The sequence below is a fragment of the Ischnura elegans genome, chromosome 6 (genome assembly GCF_921293095.1).
Source record: "Ischnura elegans chromosome 6, ioIscEleg1.1, whole genome shotgun sequence".
NCBI classification, from domain to species: domain Eukaryota; kingdom Metazoa; phylum Arthropoda; class Insecta; order Odonata; family Coenagrionidae; genus Ischnura; species Ischnura elegans.
The window spans coordinates 115,792,805-115,812,289 of record NC_060251.1 but is presented as its reverse complement, the minus strand read 5'-3'; the positions used below and the strand labels follow the sequence as shown (position 1 = coordinate 115,812,289).

At 36.9% G+C, this 19,485-nt stretch overlaps 1 protein-coding gene across 2 annotated transcripts; it reads right to left on the bottom strand.

The window, feature by feature from the left end:
- Positions 1 to 3,377: 3,377 nt before the first annotated feature.
- LOC124161549 (general transcription factor IIE subunit 1) lies at positions 3,378 to 19,465 on the bottom strand. Of its 2 annotated transcripts, none has more exons than XM_046537924.1 (8): positions 19,002 to 19,465; positions 18,840 to 18,934; positions 18,564 to 18,692; positions 12,769 to 12,995; positions 10,463 to 10,556; positions 8,680 to 8,799; positions 6,510 to 6,807; positions 3,378 to 4,141 (listed from the first exon to the last, which is right to left on the bottom strand). In XM_046537924.1, the coding sequence occupies exons 1-8, from the start codon at positions 19,120 to 19,122 to the stop codon at positions 3,948 to 3,950; spliced, it is 1,278 nt and encodes a 425-aa protein (XP_046393880.1). In that variant the 5' UTR covers positions 19,123 to 19,465; the 3' UTR covers positions 3,378 to 3,947. The 2 variants fall into 2 exon arrangements, with proteins under 2 accessions (XP_046393880.1, XP_046393879.1); XM_046537923.1 differs by having other exon boundaries at positions 18,768 to 18,934; positions 19,002 to 19,464.
- Positions 19,466 to 19,485: the final 20 nt, after the last annotated feature.

Sequence of the window (19,485 nt, the reverse complement as noted above, 5' to 3'; positions counted from 1 at the left end):
TTGGCGTCGTCAAACTTAATGTCATGTCCCGGGGTCCAGGCGTGCTCCGATATGGCAGACAGCTGGAATTGCCTGTTTTTCGTTGCCCTTCGGTGCTCTTGCATCCGTATCTTGAGTGAACGGCAAGTCTCCCCGATGTATGCTTTTCCACATGAGCAAGGGACCTTGTAAACACCTTCATGAAGGTCGTGCTGTAGTCTGTCTTTGGCTGTGGGCAGCAAGTCACCAATTTTTGTCGTACAGTTAAACCTGGTGGTGATGCCGTGCTTTTTCAGGGCCCTGGCAATCCTTTCGGTGGTCCCTGCGACGTAGGGAATGACGGCCCAAGCTCTTTCGTCTTCCGTTTTTTCACTTGAAAGTGGTTTTCTTTTAATGGTCCTTTTCAGGGCCGAATCCGGGTAGCCATTCTTTTTCAATGCTGCAATTAGATGTTTCTCTTCTTCTGCCAGCGACTCAGCATCCGAAACGCGGTGGGCCCGGTGAAAAAGTGTAGAAACTGTTGTCATCACCAACAAACCGACGCGGTTGCACCGGAAATATGGAGAAATTGGAACACAGCCTAATTCGTTTAATATATCTGTAATGCTTCCTAGCAGTTTTTGTGGAATCACACAGCTTTCCTTTGTACTTTATTAAGTTCACAGATTGAGCCTCTTTATGCAGGAACACATAAGCTCTCTACTTATTCAAGGTGTAGCCGGACGAGTGCACCTCTCAATATGATAATCTTTTCAACACACGTTTGACGATTCCTAGCTTCTTCAGGGCTCTGCCATGAGTATTTCTTATATGTGTTCCCCACAATAGGTTCAAAGTTATCAAATCTCCTAGATACTTCACTTCATCAGTTAGCTTTGTGTTGACACCATCCAAAACATATATATATGGCAATTTTTTTGGACAGGGAGTACATTTAGAGGGTAGTTCAATTGAAGGAGGAACAATTAAAAAGTTGGACCCTCTCACCCCACCTATTTGGCATGGTCTTGATGCATAAAAATGCTAACTAAGCTGATAAACTAATGATAGCATATTTCCTCTGTGTGGTCTATTCTATGGAGATAAATCTTGTGCTTTTTTTTAATGTTTTCTTTTGCATGTCTAGCCGACAAGTGAGCCTACACCAATAGGTAAATTCAGCACATAATATTGAGCTATACATATAAACACAGTAGACTAAAGGGTAGATTACTTCACTACTAACTTAAGGACCCTGGGTTCCAATACCAGTAGACAAACTCAAATAAATCCTTGAAATGCAAGGTGGCCCACGGAAAGGAACTTGCCCCCTACCCTGAAGTGTGAAATTCACATACTTATGAAACAAAATGTGAGATTTCCATCTTTTCACATTTGAAAACAATACTTATTCTGCTTATTTTCATAACAGTAACTCATGTTCCCCTTTGCTTCTGGAGTATTCAAGAATGTGTTTCCAATGATTTAAATTAGTTTTATTCCATTCAAATTTTAAACCAAGGATTTTGTAAATGACCTAGGTGAATTCCCTTTCAGGGATTGATAATGTGTATGAATAAAATTTCAATAAGGTGCACAGTGTGAAAAAAATTGATTAAATGCTACTTTTTTTAAATACAGCAACTGCATAAATTCTCCAGTGTTCTGAAATCATGAATTATAATTTTTTTAGCTGGTTAGTAAGAATATATGTATAATAACCGGATGGTTCTTCCACAATTACAGCTAATACAATTTCTATTATTCAATAAGTCTCCGACTGATTGATGTAGCGTCCACGGGCTTAAAGCCATTAATGAATAAGACACCTCTTGATGTATACATATTTACAGCTGGTCTTCACAGATTCAATAATCTGGATAATCAGGGCATCCAATGTGCATTGCTCAACGTAACCTGATAAGTTCCAGAGGGCCAAGGAATCTGAGTTGCATTTCAGCATTTATCCTACCAATTGGTCTTCCATATAGAAAGGATGAAAATGGTCTCAACACATATCTTAGTTAGCTCTTATGTCTCCCCTGCTTAGAATGCGTATTCTCTCCCTGTATAGTATGCGTAGTATCTTCGGAGATGTTCTTGTGTTCTGTACTCTATTCTTGGAGATCTCATTTAGTTAAATCTCATTAGGAATTATTTTCTTAGATGAATGTTCTGAGGTATTTACCCTAAAAAAGAGAATACATACATATGTTAAAAATTACACACGCCACGCCAATTCTCATATATCAACATCATTTAGGTTAAAATACCTTCAAATGCTTCGTCCTACACAAAGATATTGGAATTATATACCCCATCCGCAACGTTTCATTATATTTCCAAGCCTATAAAAATGAGGACTAGAAAACAGTGGAACTAGCTTGACTGGGAATGAATTGCTCTTATTGATACCATGCAGTGAATTTTCCTAGTACATATTATAAATATTAATATTGGAAATTATAATTCAATTCAAACAAATAAAAGTAAAAATTTTCAATTCCTACTACAACGGGATGAGAGAAAAAAGATTTAACATTCCCATCTTCCATGAGCTCCTCAATATAAATGTTTTGCTACGGTCCGCAGGGTTTTCCACAAAAAGACAATGAAGGATTCCCAGAAACTATCACTGTCAAATTTTTTTGTGTTGGTGGGCACCAATAATTCAATCACACAATATAGGAGAGCTTAGAGAACCTTTTACTATGACAACTTTGATTTTGATGATTTGCTGTATATTTAAGTATGTGGTGTTATTTTTGCAAAGGGGAGAATTTAGTGCTACAAAATATATGTACATACATATCTGTATATGTAAATTAGCTAAACAGTTTGACATAGTCTTCAGGGTGGCGTGGATAAGAGATGGATAAACAAAGATATTTCATTTTCAATCTTCCATCTACATATCCCATGATTTCCAAGCAACTCAACCAATAATTAAGGTTGTATCATGATTTCAGCAGACTTGATGCAGTGGTGGCTCCTGACTTTTGAAGTACATACGCAAAGTGCTGGTCAGACGTACTCTACTCATGGAGCAGTGTTCAGTATTTCACCATTTCCTCTCCCTTAAATTTGATTTAAATAGCATAAAAATAAGGATATAATATATACAATTGCTATTAAATTGTTGAAAATAATACAATTTTCAGCAATATGATAAAAATCATTAAACAGTTTGGAAAATAAAAGAATGAAAATAAGACACTTGATTGAAAACCAGGAATGAGAAAAGTTGCCAGAAACCGATGTCTGAATCAGAACTGATAAAAAAGTGTAGCCGACCCAGAAGAAAACAACAGAGTTCTTTGGAAGTTGATGTTGACTCGCAAGGAAAAGTGTAAGTCGCACCTACACAGGCACATTTTCTAAGGTGACCTGTAAAATGGAAATAATTTCTTCAAGTAAAATGGTTTTAAAATTGCTTTGTACTTCATACTAAGTTGATTGATTTCCTCATTAATCAACCTACAACCTTAAAAAAAAATTAAGTGCACCTGGTAAAAGTCACATAAATCATAGGATAGCACTGTATTCACAAATGTTATCAATGTCTCCATGGAAAAAGACAAAAAATTATGAAAATAGATATATAAACTCTTTACAGAGATTTGACCACTTACAATTCAGAAGTGTCTTCATTTTCTTAGGAGCCCTCATAATGTTCGGAATATAACATTCACTCACTCAAACTTGGCACAATTCAAGCAGTTCCAACCAGAAACACATAATACTATACCATCATACAGCATGTATTCAGGATATTTACTCAATTCATTTGATCAAACCATAAATTCTCTCTCTCACAAAAATTATCAACACTCACTCAAAACCAATCACAAGCAGGTGACAGACACTGAATTCATGCCAACAAGTTGAGGATCAAGCCAGCTTTGAATACCCTTAGACACATGGAAAAGGGCTCTCACTCACTTCTCTCAATAAACACGTTCAATCACAGACTTCCTCCATGAACTAGATTAGTCATACATGTGGGAATAATGCTCTTGATACACCTGAATGTAAGCCTCTTTCTCAGCCGGAGTCATTTGTGCAATGAGAGCATCGTCGATATCAGTGATTGGAACGCTCCTGTTCCCAATTTCCACCATGGGAACCAAATCATCATCATCACCATCCTCCCCTGCATCGTCACTGTCCATTGCCTCCACAACTGTAAAGAGAAATACATTAATGATTCTTGATGCACTTACTTCTTCTGAAGTTTTCAAAAAGAATAAATTGTGATGTCCCACTCCTGTGAGTGTGATGCCTTCCTTGCCCAGGTGCCTAACGCATGGCAGAGCAGTCGTGTGAGGACATTACTCACACGACTGCTCAATTGTTCCACCCTTTAGCAATTGCTCTAGTATTTTGTTGCTTCGTTTAAATGACACTTGTGTGATGTAAGCATGTGGAAGTTGACAAGCTGATAAGCTTTGGTTATCAGAAAGGAACAAGCTTCCAAGATAGAAAGAGTCCACCTCCCACAGGAAAATTGACTTCATTGCCTTTATGATCTTGCCATTCTCAATATGCTAAATTAAAACTGTTTTATTTGACGTTAAACTAAACAAAATTCTAGTTTTCATTGAGCAACAGCTTTATATCCCAATGAACTCCAACAATTTTTTTATGTATCAGTCAATAATTTGCTACAATAGCTTTTTGTTAGGTCATACATTGTCAGGGATGCTGACTTACAAAAAATATTGGGGGGGCCCAAACCAGGGATCTTGCCCAGGAAAATTTTATAAGTTTTTTTAAGCATTTTAGAAGGGTCATATGATCAACATTAGAACCCTGATAACTCGAATCTCAATATCTGGACACTCCAGGGAAAAATGAAAAGCCTGACACATTTTTACCTCATACCCATAATGAATTTTTGAGGAGGCTCGGGCCCCCTCAAGCCCCATGAAGTTGGCGCCACTGTATATGGTCACTCATTATGATGCAAAAACCTCAATGCAAAAACTTTTTCGTGAAAAGTTTGTAATGAAGTGGCTTGACTACCCACATATCTTCCCTGAATTAACTAGATATTGCATATCCATCCCTCGGAATATGAGTACTATACTGATGTGACTCACAGGTATTTTCAGGAACCTGACCTGACAACTGACTGTGCACACAAGTTCTATGAAAGGGATATGGCAAAAAGATCTCAAATGCAAATTATTACAGTGGAACTTGGTTAGTACATTTCTGAAGGGACCACGAAAAATGAACGTACTAACCAGGAAAACGTACTAACGAGGAAAGTAAATAATAGCAGTCGGGGTTATTGCAATCAGTGAAAAAGTCGTCATAATTACAATTACTATCGGTAGTTCTCATAAGATCGCCTTCCTGAACTCTTTTCACATTTAAAATCAAGAAAATGAGCGCTACCATGAAAAACAATACCATGTGAATAAAAATCGCAATTTTTCATGGACATCCCGGAGACAATTTCATGATTACGACGTCTATCTCCCGTGATTTAACCTATATATATTTACAGAACGAGGACGAGTGAAGCTCAGACAAGCGAAGACAAGTCATTTTTCTCTCTCACAGCGTACTCGGAGAATATAACAACAACCCGGAGTAAGTCAACTGGTTTTTTAAACATCATAAAAATTGGGCAAAATTATATTGACTTTCAAATTACGGCAACAGCCGTAGACATTCGCTTCTGGAATGATACCATTTCGATTGTAAAATCGATCGATATATCGACTGATGACACGCAAGATTATTAGATTACGACGTAATTACAAAAAATTTTTATATTAAACAGTTGAAATTTACTTTCAAAATTTGACTAATGTCGTCTGCTTTCGTTCCGAGATCAAGTATTTTTAAGCTTTACTTCGCGTGGAGATCCAGAGGATCGTCTGCTCCCGCAACAGTAGTCAAGTAAATACGCACGACGTCGAGTTTATGGAGCAGCACTGCTTTAGATAATGTGTGAATTGTCTAATACCGTTAAGACTCATTTATTCATCATGATAACTCGTGCAATAGCAACAATTGCCCACTCACGAACTTTGTGCGCAGCAGTGGGCACTCCCAAGCGCTCCAAAGGCAACAGAAGGTGAGGAGCTCGGGGTGGGGAAAATTGGGGCTTCTTATTGGCTGTAGTTTTTCATAGTCAGACATTCCCGGAAAATGGCCGCATTTTATGATTCAGCACGTCACAAGAATTCAGAAATGCATTTGGATAAATTACGGTAGAAGAAAGAGATGTGGAATGAATGGAAGAATGTTAATGGCTAATAATAATAAATTAAATCATGAATTCAGACGTTTGCGACCCTTAAGAAGACACTAGAGAACGAATTGCGGGTTGCGTCACGGCAAGCAATTGAGCGTACTAACCAGGAAAGCGCAATTTTTTCAAACGTACTAACCAAATTCTTTTACCTGTATTTTGTTCGGATGGTACCGGGACCGAGGGAAATCGCCGTACTAAGGAGGAAAACGTACTAAGGAGGAACGTACTAACCAAGTTCCACTGTATATTGCAGGTAGAATAATGAATTTCCAAAATTTACCACTATCCATTTCTGGCACATTGTTTCGCCCGCCACGAGGATTTCCCGACGCCTCGTCGTCGCTCGACTCGCTCCCGCTCTCGCCTGCCCGCACCAGGCCAGCAACTGCGCCTCTTGTCGAGAGAGAGGCTGTGGCTGCTGCCGTCGCCACCGCACCACTCGTGGCTCCGGCCCTCTTCTCGTGAGCCAAGAGCACTGACATGATGTCCTCCGCATTCTTGTTACCTGGTTTCTGATCAGCAGCTGGCTGGCTATCAGTATTCTGTATGACAACGCTCCCACTGGCAGGCCCATTGAGCTGGATGAGAAAAAAAAAGGTTTTCCTTTAACTACAGACTCCCATAAAAAGCAAAATAAGGGGTGATTTATGCCAAAACAGAGAGGGGAGAATGAGGTAAAAATGAGAACATAGACAATTTTTTTCTCCAAGCAAAGACATTCATTTGGGCAGTGGCACCAAAGAGATCAGAGAAATGGTCAATAGGTACAGCTAATTAAAAACGACCTTCACTAAATATTTCTACCGAAAAACTTAAACTCTGGCTCAATCAACTAAGAAACCAAATTGCCACAGCAATCATTACCACCATATAAATATGGTACTATGGAAGGTCAGGCCAGGCCTAATTCAACCAAAAACATGCAAGAAACTCAATTTCACAGTCATCATTACAGCATCATTTCATCTATTCCTGTACTCAAGTGAAAGAAGGACATAAATTCACACTACTCCAGTAAGGATTTTCCTATCTGACACTAGTATCTTTGAAAAAAATAAAATGCTAATCTGGCTGGCCCCACGAGGATATTCAATGTGGAGTCATTCCCTGACAGAAGGTAAAAGGAAGGTATGGATAGATGGATTGCCTCAAAAACATATTACATCATCACCATCTAGTGCAGACTGTATTTATTGTTGCTTCAATGCCTCAGATGCCTTTCCAGTTGAAGCAGCCAGGCCTCTATGAAGACTATGGGATAATGACACAGAGCAAGGAAAGAACTAGCGTGGGAACATTATTCTGCACCACAGAGTAAATTGGGATATAGTACACCTCAGGGTATTTCTTACAAGATTCTATGTACGCATGAAAAGACGCTTTTGGTTACTTCATTGAATAACTGAGAATAGCCCAGTGATATGTTTGTAAATGGAAAGCACTGACGCTAGTACATATCAATCTAGCTTTCTTAGATATCAATCATTTCAAAGTGATACTTATGTTTTGATACAGTTGACTCCACCTGACTATAGATATGCTTAATTCTTTGAGAAATTACGAAGTATTAAGTCAAAATGAGATCATTTTTCTCTTCAAAATAGAGGTTATCCTGGGCAAAATCAGTAAACAATCAGCATAAAAACTGCATTAGTTGGATTTTCTGGGCTAGGTAATGTTGCACAAAATATAAAATCTACGTAAATGAAGATGTAAGAGTTCTGTGTTCCCCAGCTGGACTTGAGTATTGCTCCGTAAAATGAAGATATGATGCAAAATCAAAGGTTTACTGTACAAAATATTATTTAATTTGGTGATTAAGATAAATGCAAAATGTCACAAATTGAGTGAAGCTCACTGAGACCAGAGACCACTTTAGGTAAAATTCTATCATAATTGATCAATTTGGTGATATGAAGCCGAAAATCTAAGGTAATAGCACCAGGATTAGCACAGGCTACATGTTACGGCACTAATAACATAATAATTATTATTCAATATTACATCTTGTACATACTGAAATTGAAATCTATTTATGGGTTTCTAATTCTTACCCAGTACAGGGTAACAAAATCAGGAAGGGAAGCTAAGTTTTGGGATGAATAAGGATAACTATTTCCAAAGAAAAGGGAATTCATTCCCAAGTGTGCATATAAGTGAAAATAAGGTTTTGTACTACATACTTTGAACAGGATATTACTCAGAGGCTGATTCTTGGTATCAGCTTGCTGATGTAAGTGTCATATAATAGTAAACTTGGGGCACTATTGAGGGCAACATAAAGCATTTACATAATTGAAAGATGACCATGAAAAGTCGAGTAAAGAGCCGCAAATATATAATTTATGCACAAGTAACTTATCATATATATTTATACCAGCATGAAACCAGCAATGCCATCTAATGTTTACAACATAATATTTATCGATGGATTTGAATGAGGTACTCACATCATTATTGTCAGAAATAATGGTGCTCTCCACCATCCAAATTGGCCTCTCCTTCCGAGCAGCACCCACATTATCAGCACTCTCATCTCCAATCGTGACATCCACCCTTGTCTCTTCCACCTAGAACACAGTGTAACATTACTTTTCAATTCAATCCCAAAGCACGATAATAATAATACGAACATTGGGATGTGGCCTGTATTTTAAAGTAACTAAATTTTAAAAAAAATCACTTGTGTGGGTATTATCACCACAGTTTGTTGTGTTTAACTTTTGAATAGCAGATGATTCTCTTTCTAATACAATAACGCAAAAAATTCCTGTTATTGGGTTTTTTTCTTGAGTTAGGGTAAATTTTGTGAAACCCAGGTAAATTTCTTCCATTGTTGCATAATCATAATTTGCATAAATTAGGTGCTTCTAGCTATGTATTACATATGTAAGTCAACTAAGTCTGATGCATAATGCAAAGCATGTGGTGATAACGAGATATTAGATCAAAGATGGCTTGATTACGGTATAGTAAAATTTAAATGGTTAAAGTAATGACTCAGTGGTATGATGCCATTCTCAAGTAAAATTAAATTAAAGACTAATTTATAAACATTACCTATTATGCCATTCAGTCAGGGATGAATTAAATAGATATCACTCTTGAGGAACTCAAATCAAGTCAATTCATGGCACTCCACCACCATCCGAACTATGCTATGTATTGACATGTTTGAGTTCATTGAGTGAGTGCACTGATGCCCCACCATATTAATCCATTCTGGCATAAAGTATTAATCGAAAGCGTTAATCGATTTTAAAGTGAATTCCATTTCGTGTTGAAATGGCATATTTCTGGATGATGATTTGGTGAAAAGAGCATAAGCATCAATCCATTCAGTATACAAAACGAAAGGCAATGCATATGAAATACTCTGTATCTTTATTAATATTAAATATATTGTAAAAAATATGTATTGGAATAATGTAATAACTTGGCGACATAGTGGAAATAAAATGAGTGAATTTGAAAATCATAAAAATGCACACACAATCAGTTCAGATGGTAAGCTGAATCTATCTTTAACCTCAAACCCATCATAAAGCAGGGATCCACTGTATGCTAGTGCATAACCTTGGAATAAAATGATCCAAATAGTAAAGTGAGAGTCCAATACATAATGGGACTTGGTACAAAATTTTGTAGACGTTGAGATGGTAATTTACACATAAACAGTGAGATAAGGAAGAATTCACTGTATAAAAATGCAAAAACGAAGTACTGTTCCAGAAATAACTTAATGCTGTCTATTAGTTTCAACAGCTTGGTGTCATTATCACGACAAACAGAAAGATCACATGAAATATCGAGCCTCATATATCCAACAACAAAAGGAGAGGAGAGGGAATACAGGTTGAAGGAAGGGGGTGTTCATGGGGTGGGTCAAAGCATACGAGTATAACAGCAAGGAGGGGTGGATTATGTCTGCTTTGACCCACTCCCCTAATGCCCCCCCTCCTTCCTTCAATTCGTCTTCCTCCTCCCCTCCTCTGGTTGTTGTGTGTTAAAGCCTCAACACCGCATGTGCTCTCTCAGTTTGTCTAAATAATGAAGATAAGCCGTTGAAACTAATACACAGCATTAAATCATTTGTGAAACAGTACTTTGTTCTACCGTGAATATTACTTTGTTCCATGAAATTATGCCAAAATCAGTTGATTTGATTTAGAAACGACTGATGACCTAATGCATAAAGAAAAAATACAATTGGTGTGGTGAGGAAAGAAATACCTGAAATCCACCACCACGGGTGGCATCTCCCGACCATGGTCCTGATGGATCTCCAGGAGGTCGAAGAGTTGAACTTGGTCTCCCTTTATCAAAGCTGTAACGTGAAAATAACAGACATATGTAGCAATGAGAGACAAGCTCATATAGTAGCCATAGAATATCAAGAATTTCAATTTCCCAAGTTTTCCAGATTTGTTTAGGGGGGAGGAAACAATTAAAATGGCAATTGAAAATGCTCGTGAATTTAACATACTCATCCTGGAGTATTTAAATGCACATCATTCAATATATCCCAGTAATACATACTGGACAAGAATTCGTGGCCTTCAGGCTGAATGTGTTGATACTCATATTCAAAACAAATAAAAGCTAAATTTTAGATATCAATGGCTTGCTAAGATAAGAGATGGCACAAACTATTTCCCATGACATTTTTGAGGTTAAATTGAAAACAGTCATGCTAACAGCATAATTTATTCTGTCATTGGTAATGACAATGAGTACTGGAAGCTCAAGTTTGAACGTAAATAGCAGAATAAAAAGATAAAAAAAACTCTTATACCACAATAATTTTTGCTCAATACCACTTTGATTAAACTGAATTTTAATTTTTGAAACATATTGAAAAATTACTTTCGACATAGAAAAAAAGGAGTGGCATTTAGACCATGACGTACAAAAGAAAATATTTCTAAAAGAATTTCAAAATTTTACTAATTGCAGAGTACTCATGACATTTTCAAAAATTGAAAAATAAAATTTATGCCATTTGTGGATGACTGGACATTGATTCCTAAATTAATAAAAATGTGCCACAAAAATAATTAATTCAATGAGCTAGAAGTTCTTCACAAAAAAACATGTACTTGGTAGAGGAGGGCTAATTGGGTGAACTTCATTTCTGAAACTATTTGAATCGGTTTGAACCATCTGATTATGCATTTCATGCAATTATGCATTATGACCTCAAAATTTGTAGACGTCGAATTATGATTATGACCTTATTCATTACGACCTTGACATGTTAGTATTAAAAAAAATTGAATTATATGCCTCGCACAGCATTGTGGCAGCTTGCCACTAAAATTGAAATAAGTTTTTGGGCCAAATTTAGTTGAGTACTGAGGCAAAAGCTCAATCTCTACTCCAATAATGAATATTACAATACTAAAATGATTTAATTGAAGGTAATGCAGCTTTTGACAGTTCAAGTTGCCCATTTCACTAATGTAGTCAAATTATGGTTTTCTGCAAGAAGATGTAATCAAATAAGCTATAACATAATTATACCATTATAAAAACATGATAGTTATTATGATGATTACATAGCTATTAATAAGTACAGTGGAACCTCGTTAAAGCGAGTACGGGCTATAGCGAGACCCCCGCTATTACGAGAGATAGCCAATGCACCGTCAATTGATCCTATAATAAGCATGTTAAAAATTTCGTTTTTACGAGGCCCTTTTGGTGTTGGCTCTCGCCATAGCGAGGGTTTCACCGCCAGAAAAACTTACACCAGGACTCCTTAATCTCTGTAATTGCAAGCGATCTGTTAGAAATGAAGTTAATGGAGTGCTCAGTCTCAAATTTATGTGGTAAACTGTCGTTCGATAAATAAGAAGTTAATTTTGGTGAAAATATTGTGGCATTAGCATTCGCGAATGCTTGATCTCCTTTTGTTCCTCGGGCGGCAGAAAGCAGTCGTCAGCATACCCGCACGTCCATGAGTTGCATGAATAGTAAGCATTTGATGGAACACACCATGGCCAAAAAAACACCAAACACGTCCAAGCGAGAAAATAAAAATAAAGGAGTATTATGAGGTATATTGGCTATTATTTGCACCACCTCCGGTAAAGCGACAATTCGCTATAGCGAGTGTTTATTGGTGCACCGTGGGATGTCGTTTTATTGAGGTTCCACTGTACATATAATCGTCTTGCTTACGCCAAAGGCCAATATTGTAATTACATCTTGCATTTAGTCTCATTAGAAGAGGGACAAAGGCCACAGCAAAGCATCTTGCAAATAAAAACAGTTTCTTGCAAAGTATAAAAGATTGTGGGGGAGCACAAAACTAACTAACAGCACCTATACGAATGAATGGCTTCCTTTGACATTAGCTGTATTTTCATCTACATGAAATGTCGAGTAGAATCACTCTAAACAAACACATACAACAAAAACCCTTTTGTACAAATTGAAAAGAAGGCTGAAAAATCTAATAAATTGAACTTCAACTACACTGCCACTAAAACGTAAAGATCAAAATTAGCATCGTCAAAGGAAAAGGATTTACGTACCCTTTAATAGAGCTGAGATCCGTGGGCTCAGGTTCAAGAACTTCTGGAGCGAGGCGAATACCTTCAACTTCCCTGAGTAACACAAATAAAGGCTCAAGTTGCTCATTGAATTTTGCCAGAAGAAGACGAGAATCTTTCTTTGGAAGCGCAGACTGGTCTTCCTCCACTACTTCTTTACAATACGTGCATCTAAATTCTTCAGTAGCAAAATCAAACAGCTGATCGGCCTAATTGAGATGAGAAAGAAACATTATGAAATTAGCACACAGTGGGGGAAATCTTAGCATTTAACAAGTTGACTACACAAACTACAAGATAAGACATTGTTTTATTAGGCTGTAGGTAATAAAGGAGAACAGACACATTACAAGACTTAGCAAACATACTATATCACTTCATGAATGTTTGCAATGCCATGAGCTCTTGAGGAAACTTATGCTATCTTCCTCAAAAGTTCTTTTTGGTTCAGTTGTGTAATATTGACTTTTCAAGCAATAATTCATACGATGGGTCATATGCACTATGAGTACCAACCAAGCTGTGATCAGAATGGCTAACTTGGTCTGGTCTACCTAAACCGCTTTGAGAGCGGGTCGAATGAGTTCACTTTCAAAACCTGTCTGAAATCTCAGCTTGGGCCAAATGAGGCTGGCCTGAGTGGTTAACACATCAAATAATCCCATTCACTTGCACATAGCGATTCTTCTATGTCATCCAACAAACAATTTGGCACTGTTTTTTTTGTGGAATCATCCATCAAGATAAAATAAAGCCCTTACTGTATAAAGGTAGGACTAGTTTCGGTAATATGAGAAGATCGCTAATTGTCCCACTCCAGGAAGAAAGAGTTCTACTCTTCGGGTCAAAAAGTTATGTGGAGAAAGGAGGAGCATGTAAGAGGATAGGGACAAATATGTAAGTATACACTTCAGGCAATTACTGGTACACAGCTAACTACATGTATGTTTCCTGCAGCTCAAGGGTTGAGAGGACATATGACTTCCTCTCAACAGGTCTTTTTGCTGATGGATTACTCACATAACACTTATGCTATTATCTTAAAATTTTCAGGGAAAGTAGAATTGACCCCATTCAATGTTTGCCTGCTTTTTTCAAATAGAAAAAGTTACATTTGAAAAAATAATTTATAGGTAAAATTTTCACATTGGAGATAAAGGCAGATGCTACATCGTTCAAATTATATACCCTGAAAATTCCAAGAATATAGCATTAAGTCTTAACACATTCAGTGCGGATGACATATATATATGTCATGAGGGCTTTTCCACTCAGGCGGATGACATAAATGTATGTCTTCGGGAGTACGCTTTTCCACTGGTCACTAGGGTGCTCCGAGCGCGCCTAGCGTTACTTTTTCACCCTCCCGCAGTTCGGGAGTGACCTTACACCATTGCAGAAGTGTCCGTTTCTAGTTCTACGTGTTCCTTCATTTGTAGTGTTTTTTTGTTTACTTTACTGCTATTTTTGGAACAATTTGGCAGGTTGAGATTTTTCTTTTAATTTCCTTCGTCTCTTTTTCATCATTCTTATCGTAAATATCATAATCATGTCTTACATATGGATTATTATTTTTTATTTGTTTTTTTACCTTCATTTTTAATTTATTCATATTTTATGTGCTATCACAAAAATTATGATTAGACTAACTTTTTTATTAAAGATATTTATCCCCGTTTCATACTCACTACATTATAAAAAAATGATCTTAGTTCGGTGCTTCAGTTAATGATGTTATATTTGAATTTCTTTTGCTAGGAACATTTTTTATAAATGCAAATTACGTTTATCCTGGGTGATTTTTTTTGGGTCTTTTTTCTACTTTTACGGCATATTTTCTCATTCGTTTCCCTAGGTCAATCACCAATCCTCTATTCATTCCGATTTTATTTCATTTTCTGAGTTATTCATACGTGTTGGGTTAGTTGCAGATTTTCTTCCTTTTCATAAAAAAATAACATATTAATGGCGTATGCAACACTGCATTACATTATCTACAGTATTGGTCTGTATTTTTTTACTCGTTTATTTGTTTCCTTAGCTTTGTAAACGAAATTGCGGAAAAAATAGACTCAGAGGTATTTTAAGCATTACGGCATTTAACCATTGTTTATTCCCTTGAAATAGTATTTTTATCTTATTTTTTAATTTATTCATATCTTATGTGCAACCACAAAAATTATTATCAGACTTACTTTTTGTTAATAACGTGTATTCCCGTCTCAAAACTTAGTATTTTATTCCAAAATGTTTCCATGCGGTCCATAAGGTCGTATTTTATACTTTATTAATAACTTTAAAATAATTATTGCAAATTACGTTTTTTACATAATTTGAGTTTTTTCCTAATTTTGCGGCATATTTTCTCAGTCATTGCTCCGCATCAATTACTTGTCCTCTGATCATTATGGTGTTTTCATTTTGTAGGTCATTAATACATTCTAGTGTTAGGTACATATACAGTCTTAATTTTCATAAAAACTAAGGTACTAATCAATACACTCCATTACACAAATTGTACTATTTTGCTGGATAATTTTTAAGGCTCAAGGTTGGAGTCCCTCCCTACCAGCGGCACTCCTAGAGATTATTTCAACTTGCAAATGATATTTTCTTTGAAATAATCCTCTCATAGACGGAGAAAAATGCAGAAAGCATTTTCCTCCGAAATCCTTCACCAAGGGCCTTCACTAAGGGCATAATGGATTGGAAGCTGTTGGACAGGGAGAACTGGAAACTTGGCTGGGCCTTCTTCTCCACATGGGCGCAATTAGGGTTAATACGATTTCTAACGATTGTAGGTCAGAATTAGTGTGAGTACCGATATTCGGGAGAAAATGTGCCGTGATAGGTTTATAGGAATGATGCATGCTCTTCATTTCTCCGCTGATCGTGAAGGCATCCGTCGGACAGTGACTGCAATTTGCCCAGAATGTGAAGGTCAACCAGGGCTCTATCTAAGGCCTTGCTTTCAAATATATCATAAACATTTGTGAGAATTTTTATTGAAATGTTTCAATTTTGCAATAACTGTGAGGTAACATAGATTTAAAAAAATGTTTATCCCATAAATTTATATTTTTCTTGCCGTTCATTGTGTGTTCTACTTCTGTGACTTGAAAAAATTAAATCTACGGCCGTTGAAACAAAAAAATACACGTAAAGACTAATTCCAAGATATTTCCGTCATTAACCTAAGGAATCAATGGTAGGAGAAGTATTATAAACGGAAATGTGAAAAGTTCACTCCTTCATACAAGGAAAATTGCATGTGTGTAATGCGGGTTGCGTGAATTGTCAATTACTGGTGACGGGTGGCATACATGTATGTCATTAGGGTTTATTACAAATTGCTTAAAATAGAAACAAAAAAAATTGAAAATTCTGTTGTATTACTTCCAAGACCACCGTTATGAAGGAAAATCACCCATCCGTCACTGGAGGTTTCGGTGAAAATATCATCCGCATTGAATGTGTTAAGCAAGTAATTCACTACCAAAAATGACCAATAGAGTGGTTTCCTATTATTTTTTTATTGCCTAAATCGAAAGATCATTACTCCTGGAGTATGCCTTTCACGCTCTTAGATTTTCGAACGATAACATCTATTTTCCGCGGCTAAACGAAAAGTGAAAAATTTCAAGCGCCCGAAAATGCGACGGCTAAGTAGGAATGATAGGAAAAGTCCGTGTGACGCATTTCTAGTTCCAGCTGCCGGCGAGTGAGGTGACCTTGGGATTGAGGCTTGAGCGCTGATACGACGCAGGCTGCTAGCAGGTAGCTGAGTACCCTGCTATCAGGTAGCACTTGGCTTAAATACGGATTATTAATACCTTATCAAACGAAGGAAACTTTCCGACCTTAGACAATTTTAATAAGTGATTATTAAGAGATGTTTCCCTGAGCTCTGTGACTCATGCATGCATTGATAATCTCTGACAATGTAAAACTCCTATCTACTCGTATAGAACCTAGGTCCCTGTGACGTCACGTGGAGTGGCATCACATGGGCGACAATTTGGCCTTTTTCAAATGAGGTTAAAATTGACCATTGCCATTCATCTAAACTGGGATTTCTATTGCCAAATAATTTGTATATTATGAATACACTAATGGTGGGTAACGAGTAGCAATCAATGCATTTCGTTTTCTTAGATGAAGGAAACTACCCCATTAGGCGATTGTGATAGCCCAGTGGATAGAATGCTAGGCTGCCAATCGAGTGGCTCCAAGGATCAAATCCCAGGTGAAACCTTAAAACACCCCTAATCAGGGGTGGATCCAGGATTTTTTCTGGGGGGGAGTGGCACAAGGGTCTTACAGGAAAACGATCTTCTCATGCTTGATTAAAAATATATGCAACAATTTCTGTACGAAATATTATCTTTATTTTAATATGAAAGTTATTCGCATGAAATTAAATGATTGAGGCTCCGTGATACACAAAGCAAAACAAACGTAATGACAGCCGTATAAAATTTTTTGCCTATTTTTTAAATGTCTGGGGGTCATGTGCCACCATGCATCCCCCTTAATCTGCCAATGGCCCTAATCAAAATCCTCCAAGCACAAGGGGGCTCAGGCATAGGAAATGGCCCCACTATCCTGAATGTGTGCATTTTGCATGCATGTGGCTAAGTCTGGTGTGAGTGATTACCATTAATTTAACTATTCCAAAAAAGTAAAATGCAAAAAGGTCTGATAAATTTAAAAAAATTTCATGGGTGGTCAGGTAGTTGCTAAAGCTATCTTATATGACATGGGGCATGATGAGGTGGAAGTCATTAATACTAATTAAATGTAACATTAATTGTCGGAAACAGGGGAAAAAGGGTCATTTTGAACGCATCATGCTTATATTCAGTGGAAATATCGCAATGTATGATTTCACTAATGCTGAAGCTATACTTATTAATTACCGGCTACCTTGAACTGCTCAATCTGAATCCAATGCCGCCATAAAAATATTGTAGTTTAGAAGCTATGGAAATATACAAAGGACACAATTTTCATAGAAAAGCTAGCTCCACAATAGATATTTTGGCTGCCAGTTAATGAAAAGTTAACCAACAACCACCACTCTTTCCTACCTTTCTTTCAACATCCTCAACCATTCCCAACTAAAACCTGAATAAATGCTAATACATTATTTCCAATGATGAAGAAGAGACCAGCATATAGGTCCCAATGTTTCCTGGCCACTGCCTTTGAAGTAAGTAACCTCAATTGACCTTCACAAGTTTCATGGTGAACTGAGTGGATCAAATTTTTGGGTTTTGGTGAATGGTTGTTAAAGTCGCAAGGTGGTGAATTTCTCATCTACTTACAATGTAAGTTTACCATATTAATTTATGCACTAAACTTGACTTGAAATTAATCTCAATTTTACTTATGAACAGTTAAAAATCCTTAAGCATAATTATTTCAAAATTGCTTTCCTATCAATGCATTGATAGCAAAGCAATTGCATGCAGTGAAAACTGAACTCAGAATGTATTACCATGAGTGCACTATGAAATAGTTACGGTTACTGCATTTTGGCAGTGCAATGGTGTTTCGATTTCAACACAACCAAAGTGCAGTCGACAGCACAGACCCTTATCACAGACATAGTACGAACATTGAAAATATTTTATTTATGAATATTGCATAATGAGAGCAATCATTTCAACAAGAAATAATTTTAAGCATCAACAATTCTAAGGTTATGAAACATAAATCATTTCTTAGATTAAACGTATAGATAAATATAAAAAAGCAATTACGGGGTAACTTACTTCCAAATCGGTAAACGTTTTACAACAGGATGGGCACTTAAAGCTAGCACGACTTGTTGCATCTCTTTCCTCAGTTTCCATTCTTTTACGCATCAAATCCAATTTATATTTCACCACATTTACAAATGTCTGAAATTGAAAAAAACTCTATTAGCCACTATCTAAAGCGATTGATCAATATCAGAGACAGGCACACTACCAAACCTTATAATTAATGAAGTAATAATGCACTTTCTGGGCTTTCCCATCGATCCCTGTTTCCATTTTTAAACGCACTTGGATAAATTTATCACTTCTTAGGGTTGAGATTCTGGCACGCAGCATCTTTCTTTCAAATTTGAGGAGTTCACAGAGGTCATCTTCTTTCATACCTAGGAAGTTAACCTTAATTAGCACAGTTCAACATTATAGCGACGATATGTATTGGTGCATACTTACAGGGATTCCTAACAAGCATGTCAACAATCAGGGCATCTTCAATATTGTAAAAGCCTCTCACAACAAGCCTAGCCAACTGCTTCAAACTGCTAGGAACTTCTGTAAGAACTCTATCTTCCATTTTACCTCGAAATTATCTTCAGCTTACGCCTAGTGTTATAGTAAAGAGCATTTGCGACCGCTAATTTAACGTGATTTAAGGCAGGAAATAGTAATTTAACTGGGTTGACACATTCACCAGATAAGGGATGATCCGGCGGACTGATTATTTATCACTTTCATCTAGGTGTTTCTCCGTCCAATAAACATTGAAAAACTTGATTAAAAATTTTCATCGCTAAAGTACATCTTAACGGACAAAAAATGAAATTAATTCAAGTTTTCATTCCCTCCAATTCATTTGCGTTCCTAAACTTTTCCTCAAAAACAGACGACACTCGGACTTCGCGGTGCCGATTAAACAAACGAATGTTCTCGCGCGAGA